Source organism: Hyposmocoma kahamanoa, unplaced genomic scaffold, assembly GCF_003589595.1.
Source record: "Hyposmocoma kahamanoa isolate Upper Pololo Valley unplaced genomic scaffold, ASM358959v1 192, whole genome shotgun sequence".
In the NCBI taxonomy this organism is placed as follows: Eukaryota; Metazoa; Arthropoda; class Insecta; order Lepidoptera; family Cosmopterigidae; genus Hyposmocoma; species Hyposmocoma kahamanoa.
The window spans coordinates 5,868,453-5,888,314 of record NW_020653719.1 but is presented as its reverse complement, the minus strand read 5'-3'; the positions used below and the strand labels follow the sequence as shown (position 1 = coordinate 5,888,314).

Below are 19,862 nucleotides of genomic sequence, written 5' to 3'. Positions count from 1 at the left end.
TAGGAGTCCATTCGGATTTTAGTACTGTACATGCTTTAGTAAAATGTCATTAATTCTGAACCTTCCACGATGAATATCGGTAAAACAGTCGAATTCGTTTTCTACATTCAAACTCTATAGGTCAGGACTTGATAAATAAACTTTTCCTTTTCGTCGTCAGTCTTATTGCACATTTTCTTTGTGCGTATGTTGTTGTCATTTCTCCTATTATATAATATCCAATATTACAGAAACATAATTATGGTATTATCGTTTGTCCTTGGATTATCTTTTGAATCAACATTTCACTTTACCTTCTTTTTTTTTAAAATTTTTGTCTTGTTTGAGTACAGTTTCTGAACTTGAAATATCAGTGCCTACAGTGAAAAACGGAATAAGACGAGTTATGCCCTTATGTTTTTATTGCACCATTAGCTTCAGAGTGTCCGATTACAGAACATGTCAAAAGGACATCCCTAGCAGTCTCCTAACGTCGTTTTTTTTATTGCACTAGGGGCGCAATTCACTAAAGGCATAATTTTAGTTATTGGGATTTTTTATGGGTCTAAAAAGGTACAAGTGCTCTCAACTCAAAAAATACATGTAAGTTTAACGAATAACTACAGATATATTTTTACATTAAGACACTTTTCGTATTGGTCCATTCCATAATGACGGGGAAAAAAGTAGGACTAAAAGCGACTGTTGCCTTATTCCATAGTGTAGGTACATAAAGGTATAGTATTCCGTTTCTTCCACTGGATAAGATTAGTCATACCCGCGATGCCCGCGACTATAGCGTGTTGTTCTTCTTTTAAATGTTATGGCTCCATCGAAATAATCAATGATTTTGCCAATGTCAAGTAAAAATAACTATGTACGGTAGTTTAATATTATTATAAAAATTATACAAAAAAAATGGCGATTGCGCCAATGTCCTGTGAGAATAATGCGTGTTGTTATTAGTTAATAGTTCGCAACAGAAAACTTGTCGTTTTATTCCTTTAAAGATTTTACACCTTTTAATGTGGTTAGTATCATAAGTATTGTTATAACTTTAGAACAGGATCAGTTAAGGAAATAAGTCGTTTTATGTGTTAAAGTTTGTTAACATAAGTCTTATTACCGTTAAGCACTCATAAATAAGGACGAAAGTCGAAAAAAACTTTAAAAAAATATAGAAAATATGATTGAATGTTTAACCAATACCCATCAAACAAAAGTTTAGATATATACCTAAAGCTAGAAATCATAAAAAGTACTAATAATAAACGAATAAACAATAAAGGTGTGGTTTTGTGCCTCTCCTGAAAAGTGTCGATTTTGAGTTATTTCGTTTTTCATTGGAGGCACTGATATCATAGTTTGCATGTCTGGTTTTATCTTTTACATCTATACATACATGCTACGTTATTATGTCTTCAAAATTTTTTTGTTTCTAGTATTCAGCTTGTCTAAGCAATAATACACATTTAATCTAATTTGAGGTGGCTTAATTAGATGGCTTTGGTGTACACATTACAAAGAAAATTAAGAAAATCAAGGAACGTTAGGGAACAATAGGGCTAGCACGACAGGTCGTGAGTATTCGTGACTTGCGCGAGAGCGACATAAAGCGTGTGATACTGTTATTCTCGCATAGGGATCCTAACTGTAGGTTAGGGAATGAAAGTGTTCGAGAAAAGTTAGTGAAATTGAAGGATTAGTATACTTTGATCGCGCGATCTCATGGTAGTGGAAACAGATATTTTTTTATGATACTTAGTGACGGAACGAACAAGTCATGCGCCTAGTGGTAAGCGACACGCCTGTCCACTGTTACAATAACTGGTCCTCACAAATATGCATAAACGTCAGAGTCGACACGCCAAGAAGAAGTTGCAGTACCGATCAGGAGCTTTAAATCGCAAAGATTTGATAGACACTGCATTGCATTACGCCCGTCAGCCTGAGACATAAGTTGTCAAGGTCCATGGTGCTTGTAATTTACCAGCACCTTTACCCTTCAAATCTTCAACGTTTATGTGTGCGTTTTGGCCATCCTTATCATCGAATGCGACAAAAGTAAACATTAAATAGTAGATGAAACTGATATCGCGACCAGGGTGTACATATTGAAACTTATCAGTTTCCACTACCAAGCAATCGCGCGATCAAAATATACTTACACAAATCGACGGGTCACTTATAAATTAGGGAAAAATGTATTGATTTCCAATGGTTGTAAAAAGGTTAATTATTGTCAACAAATTTATTTTATCATAGGCAAAAAATATTCCGGTCTTAATTACAGATTTGATCCATTATGCGGCGAGTTTGATAAAAAGCAATTTGCTGAGAACTACAATTTCCTGTCAGACATTCGTACGAAAGATATCAAGACTATTAGAGCTGAGCTGAAGAAGGTTACAGATCCTGAACAGGAGAAAAAACTGCGGCGGTTGCTGCAAAGGCTGAATGATCAATACAAGGCTAGTAAGAAGCAGAAAGAAGAACGACAGAAACAGCAGAAGCAAAGGTCACAGGTCGAACAGGACTTTCAAACAGGAAAGCATCCACATTTCAAAAATAAATGTTAGTTTTACACATTTTTACCAAGCCATGAAGTATTTTGGGTTATTGCCGTCACATTTTTTTAATAATCAGAAACATTATGTTAAAAGAACAATCTATTTACAGCTGAAAGTCGAGTGGAGGCCCTTGTGAAACAGTATGAGGAATTAAAGAAGAAAGGTACTGGCCGCATTCAGAGGCACCTTAAACGGCGTCAGCAAAAGGTTAAGAAGCGTTCAAATAAAGCCCCAATTGGTGTAAGTTGATTGCAATAAATATTTTATTATTATTTTGGTTTTTTCTTTGTATTTAATCTACCTACTATGTTTTGATAAAATTTTTGTGCTAAACTGATTTGTGTTAGTACATTTGAAGTGCTATGAGACTGGATGCAAAACAATCAGGAAAGATTTTACGTTTTAAATACATAAGACTAGCTGCGGTTTCGCGACAAAGTAGGTATGCATGGTGAGGATGTCGGCGCTCTCAGCCAGGTCGTACAGGCATTGTGGGCCATTGTTTACAATCACCTGTAGAACAGAAACATTTAAATATTAGTAAGTGCAACTTTTAAAAATTAGTAAAACCTGTCTGAGATTCCTGTTTCGCTAATGAACATTCAACTGTGAAGATATTAATTTACTAAGTAGTGCCGCGTGTGTTTCCATAGGTCTGCTACCTATTGTATGTACCAAAAACCAACATTGTTAAATCAGTCTTCCATTTCAATAATTTATCACTTACCTCAACTCCTCTCCTGCCTGGTGCTTCAAACCAGTCTCTCTCGCCGTCGATTCTTTCCAAGTGTCCAAATACGTTCATACCCATGCCGATCAGTCGTCCATGATCATACAAAGGGAACCACGGGAAGATGGATTCGGCAGAGCACTCTGATTCCTTGGTTATGTTGTAGTAGTAGTGTTGTCCTGAACGTATAGGTAGGTACATTAAACAAATCTAGAAACGTGCTATATTTTTATGTAACATCATCCCTGTCCTCACTAGAAACTGAGAATACTATTCTTGAAAAACGAACATTCGGTATGCGTCTCTTTTTTTTTTAACTTTTTTAATTACGAATATAACTGATTAAAAGAACGAGCTTGACACGAGCCAAGGTGTGAAGTGCAAATCCGAAATTACGTTTGTATGATTTCATAGTATTTGCTAGTCAGGCCACAGCACAGACGATATGTAAGTTTTTTTTTATAACACCAAGTGACGCCTGTCCGTGACAGTTGCAGTGCCACTCAGAGCTTTAAATCGCAAAGATCTTATGGGCACTGCTATTGCGCCCATCACCCTGAGACATAAGTTGATAAGTCCCATGTGCCTGTAATTTCACCAGCGCCCTTAACCCTTCTTAACCGGAACGCAGTAAGGCTGACATCACTGCTCGGCGGCAGAAATAGGTAAGGTGGCAGTACTTCCCTGGACGAACTCTTTCACAAGGAGTTCTACTGCTACTAATTGTTAACCGACTTCAAAAAAGGAGGAGGTTCTCAATTCGATTGTACGTTCTCTTTTTTTGTTGGAAAGGGGATACTTCCATAATGGTCCCATTTCATTTTGAAGAAAATCATCCACCTTTAAGGGTGACTACATATACATGAAGATTCATTTTTATAAATAGCGCCTTACTTTAATTTAGGAGCAATTATTTTAATGGTTGATTTTGCTATTTCTCCAATTCAAGGCGTTTTTCTCAATATACTTTGAGTAGTGAGAACCGATTATTATCTCCAGTGTCAAGTCCTGTATAGTGGCGAACTAGGGGATATTTCAATAAAACTTAGCAAATAGACGTAATTCCACGTACTTTTGAGGTCGGTTTTTTTAGTACTCTGTACTGAGATTATAACGATTAATATTGTACAATAGTATTATACGATATAACACATTTTTTAAGTAAATAAGTGCTATCAACGTAATAACAATCAAACACTTATTTTGATATTATCTTTAATCAGATTAAATTTGTTGACGGGTTGTGTGATTTAATCATATTTTAAAGATGTCGAATACAAAATAAATTAGGATAGGATGGAAAATACAGGATACTTTTATTCCCTTCATAAGAGTTTAATGTTCTTTCTTCTACTTGGGATTTATTTGGAAGTAAATTAATTTGCAATTTACTTCAGTCACAAACACCACCACCAAAATATATTCGACAATATGTTTCACTACTCTACGAGGCATCCTCGGGAGTTGTTAATTTTCGACTCTCGGCCGAAGTTTTCTTCGACTGTAGTTGTGTTGTTAATTTTACGCGGAGGGATCCTTCCTCCGCGTAAAATTAATAACACTGCATGAAAAGCACTGCATAATAACACTGCAGGGAGAATTAACAGCATGAAAAAATATTCAACACAAGCGCAATTTACTTCTGTTTTCATTAAGATGGATTTCCGCAAAGTAACGCCTGAATCTATTTAATTTGGCATCTAGTTATATTCACAGCAGGTAACACTCTAACACTGACTTTAGCACTCACCCATCCAGGGCATGCAGAGTTGCTTTGTAAAGCCGGCTGCTTCTATATCAGAAGAGCTGCCAGGGATCTTGTAGATTTCCTTGTTGAAGCCAGTCACCCAGATACCGTCGAGTTGTAGTATTGAGTTGCTGTTACGGTTTGCAATACGCTCTTGAGCATCGATTTCCAAGTACGCTGTTCAAAAAATTTGGTTTGCATGTAATTAATACTTAGTTAAGTTATGAATAGGTACGGATTTTACACTTGAATTGTTTTTTTTTTGTTTTTTTTTTGTACCTTCATCAACAAAGTATTCCGCAATAGTCCAGTAGGCGACACCGCTCGATGAAATCCACTCAGTCCACCCTTGAACGGCGAAATCGAATGGAGCTCCAGTGAATCTGTCTCTATTTACCTGTGAATATTTTCTTTTCTATATTTATAAATTCATCACTAAGGTATGTATGAATTATTTGAATAAAGGAACTGACTGCACTAAAAATAAATTCAGCATATTATTTACAAAGATGCAAAAACACTTACACCGATTTGAAGGCCAGCTGCGTTCTCAGTGTCAGGTTCATAGAGCACGCAGAGCACCGTAGGATTAGCACAGTAGAGCTGTAGGGTGGGTAGATGTTGGTTTGCTGGACGTTCTTCCCTTATCCATCCCTGCTCCCTGGCATCGCTGATGGTTTCCGGGACTTCAAAGAAGAAGTCTCTGCCAATACCCAATCCAACGGCGAACTTAGCTAGAAGAAATGGTAGTTATGTAGTGTGATAAGTTGTCTATCATAGAAGTCTGTTAGTGCATTTAAAGTAAGTACCTATCTACCTACCTACATGATAGAGAAAGGCATATTTTGAAGAAGGATTTGATAAAAGTACACATAAAAAGTATAAAACAAAAAAATCTACATATGTATTATTTTTTTATTTTTTTTTTTTTTTTATAATAATAATAACGCACACACTCAACATAGCCCGGCACTAGGGAAACCCTGTGTCGCGGGTGCCATGGACACATACATAGACAACCACAAATTACACCCAAACTCACGAGAGAAATAAATGTAGGCCGTACAAATATTTCTCCCGACCCGGGAATCGAACCCGGGGACCTCTGCGTGGCAGTCCGGTATGGTAACCGTTCAGCCACGTAGGCAGTTAATTATGTTAACTACATATGAAAGAATTTTAATTTTTGTATGTTCTCAACTCACCACGAAGTCCGCCTTTCCTCTCCACTGTAACAAAAAATAAATGTAATAAAAAAATAAATAGTGTAAAGTAATAAAATGTTAGAGGACTCGGATCAAAACGCAAAACGTCCGGGTTTAGTGCACAAATTATAAAGCTATAATGTTTATTAAGAGGAGTAGGTATTTATCGAGTTCTTAGGTTTTCGCGATTGTTACACATAGGAAATGAAACTATTTTTCCGGATTTAAATCGCGTATATTTGTTTTTTCAAACAAACCGACGTTTCGGGCCCTTTACAGGTCCCATGGTCACGGTTGACTGAGGTGGTACAGTCTTCAACCAGTTATGTCTAATATTAATGCAAACCACCCTATTTTTTCACTATAGTTACAATAGTTATTAATTAAATACCTTATTTTTAATTTTACAAAGAAAACATTCCAATTTACGCTACATTAAGTTTTACAAATTATTTTATTGAATGAATTTTTATTAAGTTTAATTTATTATTAATTATTAATAGAAATTAGGCGTGAGGATTGTCTAGTTAAAAACAACATGAGAAAGGAAGATTTGGAGGCAATACGCCAAGACGTTTCGTCAATATTGCGTTCAAATAAACAGCCCAGACCGAATCTTACTCGAGATGAATATAACGCGCTGAAGACCTTCCGCGAAGATCCTGAATTAGTCATCCTCCGTGCAGATAAAGGTAACGCGACGGTGGTCATGAATACGTCAGATTATAACAGCAAAATAACTGACTTACTATCAGATGAAAGCACGTATAAAAAGGTGAAGAAAGACCCTACCACCAAGATATTAAAAACAACAACTAACTTAATATCTAAGCACTCCGATACGCTGAAACTTGATGTAAGTGCGTTTGTGCCCTGCGCCGTGAAACCACCAAAACTGTATGGGTTACCAAAAATACATAAGGCTGACACCCCACTCCGTCCCATAGTTAGCCAGATTGACACACCAACCTACAAACTGGCTCAACACATGGCAAAGGTACTGTCACCATTGAGAGGGAACACTTCCACACATGTGAAGGATTCATACCATTTCATCAGTGGAATCAAAGATCTACGGTTAACTGATGATGACACCATGGTCAGTTTTGATGTTCAGTCGCTGTTTACCAACCTACCAGTAAAAGACTGCATTGAAATTGTACGTAGGAAGCTAAGGGAACATAATATGTCCATTGAATATGCAGAATTATTAGAACACTGCCTAACATCAGGCTATCTATTGTGGAATAATGAATTCTACCTACAAATTGACGGTATAGCGATGGGCTCCCCGGTATCTCCCGTTGTTGCCGATATTTTCATGGAAGACTTCGAGGAGCGAGTTTTACCCATGGCCCCAGCTAGGCCGAAGATTTTCAAACGGTACGTTGATGATACTTTCACAATATTACCTAAAGATAGCATACCTTCTTTCTTGGACCATCTTAATTCTTTTAGTACTAAGATCCAATTTACTATGGAACAAGAGAATTGTGGTACTTTAGCTTTCTTAGATGTTTTAATTAAAAGAAATCCTAATAACACCCTAGGCCATACTGTATTTCGAAAGAAAACCCATACAGATAGGTACCTCAATGGTAATTCCCATCACCATCCTAGCCAGTTAGCTACCGTGGGCAAATCTTTGTTTCAGAGAGCATATGGTGTCTGCGACAGTAATCACCTGGCGGGGGAACTTCAGCATATAAAGCAAGTCCTACATGCGAATAAGTTGAGGATTCCACGCCAACGCCGCAGACCCCGTGTGAAACCACCAACAGACGAGCGAAGACCTGCCATCTTACCTTATGTGAGAGGTGTTACAGACAAGATCGGAAGAGTCCTCAGGCGTGCATCTATCAAGACCTATTTCAAGCCCCTGAGGAAGATTTCTCAGTTCCTGAGACCCGTGAAATGTAAAATCCCCTTACAGGATGCAGGAGTTTACAAGCTTGACTGTGAGTGCGGTCTCTCTTATATTGGACAAACAAAGCGAAATATTTGTACCCGCGTCAAAGAACATATAGCTGATGTCAAACACCGTCGCGTAAACAAGTCTGCAGTCTGCGAGCATGTCATGGATAAACCTACACATTCAATAAAGTTTGACAAACCCCAGGTCCTTGCAAAAGAAGTCCGTTATCTACCCAGGATGCTGCGAGAGGCCATTGAAATTAAAAAACATCCTAATTTCAACAGGGAAGATGGTTTCTCCGTACCACTAGTTTGGGATCCAGTATTTCCTCTAATGAAAAATCCCAAACAGACATAAGACTGCAGTACTAATTAATATGTTTTAGTTTATCCTAATTTCTATTAATAATTAATAATAAATTAAACTTAATAAAAATTCATTCAATAAAATAATTTGTAAAACTTAATGTAGCGTAAATTGGAATGTTTTCTTTGTAAAATTAAAAATAAGGTATTTAATTAATAACTATTGTAACTATAGTGAAAAAATAGGGTGGTTTGCATTAATATTAGACATAACTGGTTGAAGACTGTACCACCTCAGTCAACCGTGACCATGGGACCTGTAAAGGGCCCGAAACGTCGGTTTGTTTGAAAAAACAAATATACGCGATTTAAATCCGGAAAAATAGTTTCATTTCCTAGGAGTAGGTATTGCTCAATTTTAGATCGGAAATACTTTTTGGCTACTGGCAAGCTTCATTTTCCCCATGTCATATTAAATTACCCGGATAATTACAAAATCTTCGTGAGAATTCTTTGCTATCAGCTGGTGAGAAGTAGTGAGAATTTAAATAGTGAATAAGTGAATGTCATATCATGATACAGAGCCTAATTGGACGTAGTTATAATAAAAAGATCCAAATCACAAATGGTAAGTTTCGAGAAAATAGAAGTTAAAGTTTTCGAAAAAAATTTTAACTGCTGCTAGAATTCTCAACCGATCTTCATTTTGTCGTCAAATTAAAGTTTTCACTATATAGTTTCACTTCAATTACCAAACATTTCGTGAATTAATGATTAAGGTAGTTTTTTTAAAAATAGGATTTGAATAATTTTCATTTTGTGTAGCAAAAAAGCTTTTGCGATTATTTTTCATTTTGCAAAAATAATCCATAATGTGCAAAAAGTGTATATTAATTGTTTTATTTTAATTAAATGAATATAATTGCATTTTTAAGAATTTTAAGAAATCTCGGTGAACTGTCCTATGTTTTGAACTATAATAACACTGCATTCCAACATAACTTTACCATTTTCTACAGCAATAAAAATTGCTTACTTAACCCAGATTTTTCGCGAAAAATGCAATTTTTTGACATTATTCGGATGCATTACAATATATTTAAAAAAAAAATTTCCCCCTCACTTTTTTTCTTCACATTTGCTTCAAGAATTACTCTGTTAAAAAAAACATGACTTATTTATTTATCCCTCAAGTCTCACGAGATTTTCCAACATTCGCAATAAATTCTTGGTCTATGCTTTATGAAATTGGGTTTTAATGATATGATATTGTTAAATTATTAATACAATTTCAGCCACATCAACAAGAGCCCTTATTTTCGAACACTTTTCGATTCATTATATCCTTTTCTATTTGTACCTACAGTTCCCAAAAATCCTCGCATTACTTTTAATGGGTTTGCTTTTGTACACGTTTTCATAATATCCATAATTCTTCGATTGTGTAAAGACGTCAGACGTGTTTCAAGCTACTTCAATTTTTCATAAATCTGTATCATTGGGCAAAAATTTATGCCCAAGTTCCAAATAGCGACAGCGAATCTATTTTAAAGTCGGTGTCCAGAGCCATTTTTAGCATCAATACCAATTTAATATTCCTACTATGACCTCCTCGTGAATCACTGCCTAGTATAAGGTCTTCGATGCCCACCACCAATTCGTTATTAATATACCATAATAGACACGAGCCAACTTCCTGTGCTTCCCACCTGCCTCACCTTCTACTCATACATACAATAACTTGTCATTGGAAGCCATGTGATTATTGGAAAATGGCGAGGAGAAATCGACTGCGATAAATATGCGGGGATGTTTATCATTATCGCATACGATATACCGCCATGCCACGCATGATGTTATTGAGGTTAGCCTCAGTTATCGCCTGACCGTAGTGGCGTTAAACTATCAATTGTTATGTTAATATGAGGAACGACCGCTCCCTCTCGCTTACCTCTCATTGTTTTCTGTATGCTAAGTACCTAATAATTTTCCTCAAAATTTGTTCGCATATAAATCAAATATTTTACATATTTTTTCAGGAAAATTTCTCTTGTAGCAAGACATTTTATTTTTTCTTATTTTTGAACACTTTTCGATTAATCCCTAAAATCCCTAAATCCTTAAAACCCTTTTTCTATGTGTACAGTTCCCAAGAACCTATCTGATTTCATTCGCATTACTTTTAATGGGTTTGCTTTCTTGCATGTCTTTATAATATCCATTTATCTGTAAAAACAGAATCGAAGAAAATATGGATATTATAAAGACCAACGTAATAATAATAATAACGCTAGGGAAACCCTGTGTGGCGGGTGCCATGGACACACACATAGACAACCACAAATTACACCCAAACTCTCGAGAGAAGTAATGTAGGCCATACAAATATTTCTCCCGGCCCGGGAATTGAATCTGGGACCTTTGCGTGGCAGTTCGACATGGTAACCGTTCGGCCACGGAGCCAGTTTAGTAAGAATGATCCAAAGTCAAATGGATAGTTTGACTTTGCCGTTAAAAATAGCCAATATGATCCAAGTAATTATGTTAAACGTAAGTGGAACATTCTGTCCTTGTTAAAAAAATTATGAAACCAAAACGATCCAAGTTACTTTGAATCCTGTTGTTTCAAGATTTTAAATTTAATAATATTTTTAATAATTTTTTTTATGCAAGTTACTTTGGAGCATTTTTGTTACAAAAGAAACAACAAAAACAAAATGATTCAAGTTTATTTGAATCTTATTGGCCATCATATTTCATAGTTTAGTATTTTTAAGAACGATTCATACTCAAGTAGATCATGTCATGTGTTGTTGAATGAGAGTCCAGGACACCTGGATCGTTCATTAATAACATTACTTCATACTTAGAATTTCGCCAATATTAGAGATATCGACACGAGTCTTTCTGGCATTAAAGAATAGGCTACGGTGAATCACGTGGTATACTTAAGCCTTTTTTCCCTAAGTGTGACTTGGATCTTTTTATTATGACTACGTCCAATTGAAGTGTACTGTCAAAAATAACCACATTTACACTTGAAAGAAACATAGTGTTTGCTTTCGTTTATAATTTTTAAGTAAATTACGATTCGTTAACAAACCTATTATTGAAATGGATATAATAGAAAGCATGTACTTTAAATATGTATAGGAATAACATTCTAAATTGCATTACTAAATAAATTTGACGTGTCATTATTGCCACCGACAGAATTTTCAATTTTTAAATAAATACCTCCTACTATACCGAATAGAAAGCAAGTGTAAATAATAGAAACATTAGTGAGGAGGTGCAGCTTTCATGTGAAAACATGTGGTGATAAAAAACACTATCTTACAATATTTTAATAGATATTGACTTTAGATGAATTAAAAATAAATACTGCATTTTAAGACTTTTTTTATATTTAGAAAGAAATAAATTATGAGTTATGTTATGACGCCTCAAATTTATTGGAAAAATAGTGAATATGATGGACAATTGAATAAGCGGTCGATCAGATTTTATTCTACATGTTTGTTATAAATTGAATTGCATTTTTCCTTCATACTTTCACGATCTTAGGGTCGTCAAAGTACAGAAGTTTTTGTCAAAAAGAGTAAAAGATCATTACTTCACAAGTAGATATAGTCAAGAACACATGAAGCTTGACACTTTGGACATTGTATCGTTCTCATCAGAAGCTCAAGAACATATTGTATGTACTGAAGATGGTGGAGGGGGTTGGGATTAGAGTAGTGTAAACAAGCAAGAAAATATCTCAGTTTGTCACTCACCACTAGCGACGACGATGACGACGGCAAAAAGGACTAGCAGCTGCTTCATTTTAGACTTTCCTGATTGGGGTTCGGCTCTAAAGCCGAGTTTTATTCATAAGTTTATCTCTAAATCTATTTTTATCATCAAATCTCGGTCGTTAATCGATTAATGGTGAATTGTAAGAACGTCAACAACGTTATTTATTAAAATAATTTTTAGATAAGATAAAACATTAAAATTTGTACTCTGACAGCCATGTCGTGATTGGTTTCGATATATAAAATCTGTTACTACGATAGACTTTGTACCGAGTGACAAATAGGTACCAATAGGCTAGCACGGCAAGGCGTGACTTGCGCGAGAGCGACATAAAACGCGAAATCTCTATGCGAGTATGGCAGTGTTTCGCGCTTTATATCGCTTTCACGCAAGTTGCGCCCTGTAGAACTCTACTGTAACATGTACCTAAGTTTTAATTGGCATCCATGGCGTCTACTTCGAATTTCATCTTGTGACAATAACTGTGCTCCTTAAGTTTATTAAATCGTTTATTTATTGTAATTAAGAAGTCTATTTATCGTAATTATTCCTATGTTCATTACCTTACCACTAGTTATAGGTTTTTGTCTTTGTATAACTTTTTTGTTGTTCTCTCGACATTTCAGAGGTTAACCAACAGTTTTGAGGATAAGTAGCATAACTAAGCAACATATCTGTCTACCCGGAGTTAAGATCTCGTAGTATAGCTCTTTGTGGAAGAGTTCGTTTAGGGAAATACTGCCACCATTCCTATTTCTTTCGAAAAGTAAAGGTGCTGGAGAAGCTACGAGTACATGCACATGGGACTAAGCGACCAGGCGCACGACTTGTTCGACCTGTCGTTTGATATCATAAAAAAATAGTAGTCTCGTGAACGACTATAATACCAAACCATATTTTTTCAATATTGGTGTTGTAAGCACTAAACACCACGCACTGATTAGTGTAGCGAACTGTTAAAATGTATTTCGGACGCTAGCTAGGAGTGAGCAAGATCAAAGATAATCGCAGTACAGAGTACTAAGAAACCGACCTCAAAAGTTCGGTATAGTAATAAAACAACATGACAGCCTAATAGTTTGACCTACCGCCTCTCAAACAGAGGCTGTTGTTTCGTATGCGGGCGCCTCGTGAGTTTTTTGGAATTTATGTGCGTTTTTAAATTTACTATGAGCTTTTCGGTGAAGGAAAACATCGTCGTGATGAAATCTAGGTATATGTCGAAAACACCAATATTTTTATGATGTTAATAGATATAATCAAATTTATGGATTAATTCCTTAGGTATATCAACTAATTAAAGTATATACTTTATGTTTGTGTTTCTTTAATGAAGGTACTGCGTTCTTTTAAAAGAAATTATAAATTATAATTGATCCTTTCGATCGGCATCATAAAAATCAGTACGGTTTTTTTCACATTCAGCCAGTTCGGTTCGATTCCCAAAATCAGTAGGTACGGTTTTTTTCACATTCAGCCAGTTCGGTTCGATTCCCATGTGAGACAAGCAACTTTTTTTAAATCTTTGAAACCACTATTACTGAGTTTTGACAATAAAATAATAGGAAATGAAACTATTTTTCCGGATATAAAAAAATAAAAAATAATAAATAAAATTCAAAAATAAATAAAAAATAAACTATTTTTCCGGAATAAAACAATGTTTTCATGAAGAAAAATATCCTATCTAGAATATTTAAAATAGGTACCTTGCGCCTAGTGGCGAGAATCAGGTAATTGTTGTGATTTGTATTTAGTTATTAACTACTTTTACTACTTACGAAAAATCTGAAAAGGAAAAACGCAACGACCTTTGATTTGGCGGTCCTTTTTTGCTTTTTTGTAATTGGTATCATACTCTTATGATATAAGAGTTATTTGTATAAATATTAGTTTTAATAATACTAATTAACGATGTCGTTAGAAATGTTGACGATGCTGTATTCAATTCAGCGGTACAATGTGGTAGAAAATGTGAATTAATTAGTATAGTGTTCAAAACAAACAAACGGTAAAGTATCTATGACACAAAAAAATATTTGATTTGTTCTTAAATTAATTTAAACTGGTTTTGTAAAGGCGGCTTCCCACGGCCCGTGGCCTTAGTGTGAGGCCAGACGAGCGTAATTTTGTGAGTTATGAGTTGTGTTTTTTGAGTTGCGCAGGTTGCGCTGCATTCGGTTTCATATATAAGTACGGTTTGTTTCATACGACGACGACTGACTTTCGGTCGCATCGGGTGTCGGGCTGGCGCGGGTGGAGGTATGGGTATTTATGACTTTGGTATAGGATGCGCATGGCTATAGACTTCTGTGGTATAGACGTTTCTTGCGAAAATGTTCGATACGGAGATTAAAATATAAATAATTGAACAACTTACTTGATTGTTATTATTAGACTTTCCTCTGGACTGATGGCTTGTCTCATATTTGTATCTGACCTAGTAATAAAAGGTTTTACTAGACTTAATAATTCTTAAAAACATTTATTGGCATGTAGTAGTACTTAACAAATTGATCTGGATGTTCACATAAACTTATATAATATATATATATATATATATTATATACAAGCATTATATATATGTATTATATATATGTTTATATATAATTATTATTTTTAATGGATCCATTACACTAGTAGGTACGACACAAACACCCCGTATAAACGCTTAAAAGCAAGTGAATAAAATACGTTCGTCTGGCGCTCCAACCGTCTTGCGGTCGAGCGCAAAAAAACGCAACTCACAAAATTACGCTCGTCTGGCCTCACACTTACTTTTGGCGACATTTATTACAATAAAACAAAAAACTAGTTCACATTCCGTGGTCTGCTTTAAACAAAAATCAAATAGAAAAATGTTATCATAATGTAATGTGACACCTCTTACAAATAAAAAAAATACTACATGAAAATTATCGTTAACTAAGGTAACCTTTGTCAGTATCAGTCATCCCATTACACAGTCGGTACGTACTATAATGAGTAATGAGAATGAGAATGGGTATTGAGAATTAAAAATACAAAACCATTGTAGGTACCGACTACGACTGTGCGGTGGAATGACTGATACCCACAAAGATTACTTTATTTAAAGAATAAGTTTTTTTTGTTTTTTTTTATTACAAAATTTATGAAGAAATTTTTATTTGTGTTCAAAATAAGGTTTTTTATGATTTTTGCATCAAAATAGTACAATATTTCCTGAGATTGCGGAATCACGTAAGTGTAATTATGTAAAGTGATCTATCTACTCTGGTATTACCGGGGAGCCCTTCTCTCCGGAACTCCCTATCTCTCGGGTCAGTAGAAAGAGACAGCCCTCTCGCTGTGTAGACAGACATCACTCGAATGAGAACCTAATTTGTAGTTTTGACATGGAGGTGTTTGCAGAGTTGATTCATGGCCAATTTGTAAGAAGCTGTTCGATATATTGTTAACAGAACCCACTGATTGGATTGGCACAGGAACTTTTTCATATTTTAACAGAAGCTTTTCTTGAATTTGTGTAAGGGTAGCGCGACTATCCAACCCCAATTCGGGGATTTCGTGGTGTATTCCTTGATCAGACACCGGCGAATCGTGGTGTATAACCTTAGAAATGAGCCGAAAATAATTATTGATTTCGTTTTTAAGCAAAAGCTTATGTACCTCGACAAACGCAAAGACGCACGGTCTTCTTCACCTAAAAAGGAATAACCACATAACATTACTTATTAATTAATAATTAATAATATAACAAAAAGATTTGTCGGAATTTTTTTGTTGACTGTATTTTATCACGGTATTGCTCTAAAATGTCCACTTACAAAAAAAAGTCAATTCATTTCAACTACTGATAGAAATGATGAATCACTTTCAAGATTTAACCTATACCAGAAAATTTAAACCTATTTACGCAAAAATTACAATAAAATATATTTATACTAAAAATAAGATGTACTTACTTTCAGCATTACCAACTATTAAATCTACTAAATCGCGCATAAATCTTAAAAAATATTTTGAAAGCGAAATAATTTTGAGTCATACAATTCGACATAGGTCCTTGTGTACACAACGTTTCAACTCGCACTGCGGGATAAGGTAATTCCCGCGCAGTATTGACTAGACAATACTCCAGGGCATTCGCAATCAAACGCGTGTTTGCTTGCAGCATAAGACTAATTCTAAGCTTACACTAAAATTTAAGTAACAATTATAATTATACTGTATCTGTTTTTGAGCATAACACTGTAACTCACCGTAAAATACTTCGTAGTGGGTAGCGGTCTTACATCAAGGGTCGTATTCTAGAACTCTACTCAATGCTCAAGTCAGGATTTCAGTATGGTTTAAAGCACTCGAAATCATACTCAAGTCCCTGCCATTAGGGTCGTATTTCCAGTGCTTATGTTTCCAGTGCAATCCTGACTTGAGCATTGAGTAGACTTCTGGAATACGACCCTTAGGGTCGTACTCTAGAACTCTACAATTGCAAATTAACGTGACGGTAAATGTTCAGTAATGAAAGTTAACAATAAAACAGTACGCTATGGGACATTTTTTTTTATAAAATGAGATTTTTTTTAATTTATTAAGGCTTTGCCAAATCAAACATCCTAAACATGAAGTTTAATTATGTTTCTGTAAATATGGCCGCCGCAATAGGCAATTTGGGCCGATACGGGTATTCTAGTTCGAGATTCGTATAATTTCGCGTTTTAATCTTCGATTAAAGCACAATAGCACTATCCTATTCCATTTTAAACTAGATTTCACAAAATAATTGAAAATAAAAAGTCAAAATAAAAACGACACTTCCCTCCAAAAGGTCCAGAGCGAATCCTTATAAAATCTGATATTGAAGGTCATTATCAAGAAAGAACTTTTTATTATAATTCGGTATAAAACACGAGTTATTGTATTTTAATACTATACACACGTTTTTACACAAGTCATCGTTTAGCTAATGGCTTCGCCAAAGCCTCGATAAATTAAAAAAAAATTAACACAATCAAAAATCAAACAAAACCACGGATTTTCGTGAGAAGCCAATAAGCCAACTCAAGAAGAAAAAAGGTTTTCGAAAAAAATTTCGTTTCTTGAGCTAAAAATCGGTGCAGAGCATAAATTAGGAAGATATAGCAGGAGTAGTAGTGAAGAGTTTCCTTCTGATTAGCGACTGAGACTACTTCCAAAAATTATATCAACATCCTACTTGATTATCAGCTACCTATTTTAAAATCGAGATTCGAAATCACTTCTTTACGTACGGATCTTACAGAATACATTTACAATAATAATCTGCTTTCTTATAGAAACTTGAAGGTAGCTACGTTGGTGGCTGCTTATATATCTACTTATTTTTCAGTTACTTTGTTGGAAGAAGTGACATTAAAAATGTCGCAATCAATTAAGCCCATGAAAGTAGAAGTTTACAATGCCATAGTCGAAGATTTCAAGAAACTTGCATCTTTTAGTCGTAAATCTGAAAATGAGCTGAAGAAGAAATATAAACAGTGAGTCTTTTTGTGTCTTTCCATTGCTTTAGATTCATAATGTCGTAAATTTCATTGTAGTAGATACTAGTGGAGATCCACTTAGCTTGCAATTCATCTGTCTTTCAGTTTACCTGCATCTACACTAGGAAGCATAATTTCGCAACTAGTCCAAAGATCTATGAAAGCAAGCTACAGGAAGTCACCCTCGATTGCCAGCAAGTATTATGACTTATATGAGACCTTGATGAATGGTAAAAATAAAGGCAATGTTATTATGAAGTAAGTAACACTCCTAATCCAAATATATTAATATCATTTTCTATAAATATATTAAATAATTTCATTTTTAACAAGATTTGTTTTCACATACTAGGTTATCAGAAAATCAAGGCATAAGTCCAGCTCTCATAGCTCGATCACTTTTGCAAAATGTGTATTCAGACTCTACAATGGCCAAGAAATGTTTCAAAGACACCTCTCTCATTGAAGACCCTGACCTGGCTTATGAAGTATTTTTGGTAAGCTTATTACTTTGTTTTATTATACCATGTGACCGGATGAACAAGTTGTGCACCAAATAGTTGCAGTGCCATTCAGAACTTTTAATCTCAAAGATTCTTATGGACACTGCCACTGCGCTGTCACCCTGGGATATAAGTTGTCAGGTCCCATGTGCCTGTGATTTCACCATCACCCTTACCCTTCTATACTGGAATGCAGAAATGCTCACTGCGGCAGACTGCTTGGCGGCAGAAATAGGTAAGGTAGCAGTACTTCCCTGGATGAACATTTTCACAAGGAGCTCTACTGCTACTAAATATACATAGCTTATCATAACTACCCACATATTTCTTATTGCTATCTTTTGTGAAAAGGTAAAGACAGTGATGCCTGCAGGTCGTAAGACCTTTACAGACTTACTTGCAGTTATTTTACATTAATACTGGATTCCTTGTGATAAACTTATTTTGGAACAGGCAGATTTCGAGTTACAATTAGTCATCTCTCATCTATAGTAAATGTAAATATTTTTCTTTTACAGGGCATTATGAATGATAACCAATATGGTCCTTATGCAGATGTAATAAAGCAGTAAGTGTTTCTTTTTAAGTGTATTGAACTTGTTCGAATGAAAATAGTAATTCCTTTTAGCATTTGTTATTATGTTTTATTGAATACAGAAAAGTACTGATTACATGGTGTGTATGCATTTACTCATTGAATTTATTGCAGGTCAATTGGATTGGAATATGAGCTGAGACTAGAACAATATTTAAGGTCTATGAACATAACATTCTCTGATGAGAATGTGCTACGGTCACATGGTTATGACAAAACTCCTGATTTCAAACTGGATGTACCAATAGCTGTTGATGGTTTCATCGTACATTGGGTGGAGAGTAAAGCTCTATTTGGTGATGAAGAAAATCACGCGGGATACCTTAAAGATCAACTCACTTGTTATTGGAATAGATTTGGTCCTGGACTAGTAATATACTGGTTTGGTTACTTAGAAACATTAGACTTAACTCCAGAAGTTAACAACATGTTTATACTGCGATCAAGTTTTCCTACTAAAGAAAGTATTACACAATTCAAATATGATGAAATTTAGATTATTACACACATTTTATAACAGTATTATTATTTCATTTATACCATATACTTATAATTTCCTTAGATAGATAGATAGATTAATAAGAGAGATGATTTTATTTTTATTTATTTTTTTTCAAAGTTAGAAATTATATGAAACTATTTAACATTCTAAACTGTAAGTCAAGGTTGTTACAAATGTTGGAAGTAATTTACAATAAGTTTGAAGTGCTGAGGTTTTCAACCGACTAATAAAAAGGAGGTTCTCTACTCGATCGCTTTTTTGTGTATGTTACGGGATTACTTCGATATTTCAACCGATTTCAATGATTCTTTGGGGAAAAAGGGCTTCTCAATAGTAGTCCCATTCAAATTTGAAGAAAATATACCACCTTTAAGAGAGAAAAAAATTAGAGGATGAATCTGGTTTATTGAATTTCACCCACTAAGTGTTACGGTTCTCGAGATTGAGAAATGGTGCCAGTGCTTGTGCGGTGGTTCCAGCGCGCTGGAATAAGTTTAAAAGTAAGT

At 35.0% G+C, this 19,862-nt stretch overlaps 3 protein-coding genes across 7 annotated transcripts in view; 2 read left to right on the top strand and 1 right to left on the bottom strand.

The window, feature by feature from the left end:
* The window catches only part of LOC113226462 (ribosomal RNA processing protein 36 homolog), an 11,343-nt gene extending 8,545 nt beyond the window's left edge, over window positions 1-2,798 (top strand). For both annotated transcript variants that reach the window (XM_026459092.1, XM_026459091.1), the window contains 2 exons: window positions 2,273-2,553; window positions 2,659-2,798. In XM_026459092.1, coding sequence (XP_026314877.1) covers window positions 2,273-2,553; window positions 2,659-2,798 — 421 coding nt within the window. The remainder of the gene's footprint in view (window positions 1-2,272; window positions 2,554-2,658) is intronic.
* LOC113226459 lies at window positions 2,516-16,547 on the bottom strand. Of its 3 annotated transcripts, XM_026459083.1 has the most exons (8): window positions 16,497-16,547; window positions 15,518-15,937; window positions 6,232-6,255; window positions 5,552-5,760; window positions 5,306-5,423; window positions 5,030-5,203; window positions 3,277-3,458; window positions 2,516-3,062 (listed from the first exon to the last, which is right to left on the bottom strand). In XM_026459083.1, the coding sequence occupies exons 2-8, from the start codon at window positions 15,594-15,596 to the stop codon at window positions 2,952-2,954; spliced, it is 897 nt and encodes a 298-aa protein (XP_026314868.1). In that variant the 5' UTR covers window positions 15,597-15,937; window positions 16,497-16,547; the 3' UTR covers window positions 2,516-2,951. The 3 variants fall into 3 exon arrangements, with proteins under 3 accessions (XP_026314868.1, XP_026314871.1, XP_026314869.1); XM_026459086.1 differs by lacking the exons at window positions 15,518-15,937; window positions 16,497-16,547 and adding an exon at window positions 14,633-14,648; XM_026459084.1 differs by lacking the exons at window positions 15,518-15,937; window positions 16,497-16,547 and adding an exon at window positions 12,231-12,330.
* Window positions 16,548-17,243: 696 nt separating this feature from the next.
* Window positions 17,244-19,360, top strand: LOC113226460 (uncharacterized protein C15orf41 homolog). Of its 2 annotated transcripts, none has more exons than XM_026459088.1 (6): window positions 17,244-17,313; window positions 17,606-17,753; window positions 17,862-18,014; window positions 18,109-18,253; window positions 18,778-18,827; window positions 18,969-19,360. In XM_026459088.1, the coding sequence occupies exons 2-6, from the start codon at window positions 17,635-17,637 to the stop codon at window positions 19,348-19,350; spliced, it is 849 nt and encodes a 282-aa protein (XP_026314873.1). In that variant the 5' UTR covers window positions 17,244-17,313; window positions 17,606-17,634; the 3' UTR covers window positions 19,351-19,360. The 2 variants fall into 2 exon arrangements, with proteins under 2 accessions (XP_026314873.1, XP_026314872.1); XM_026459087.1 differs by having other exon boundaries at window positions 17,288-17,503.
* The last annotated feature ends 502 nt before the right edge of the window (window positions 19,361-19,862 follow it).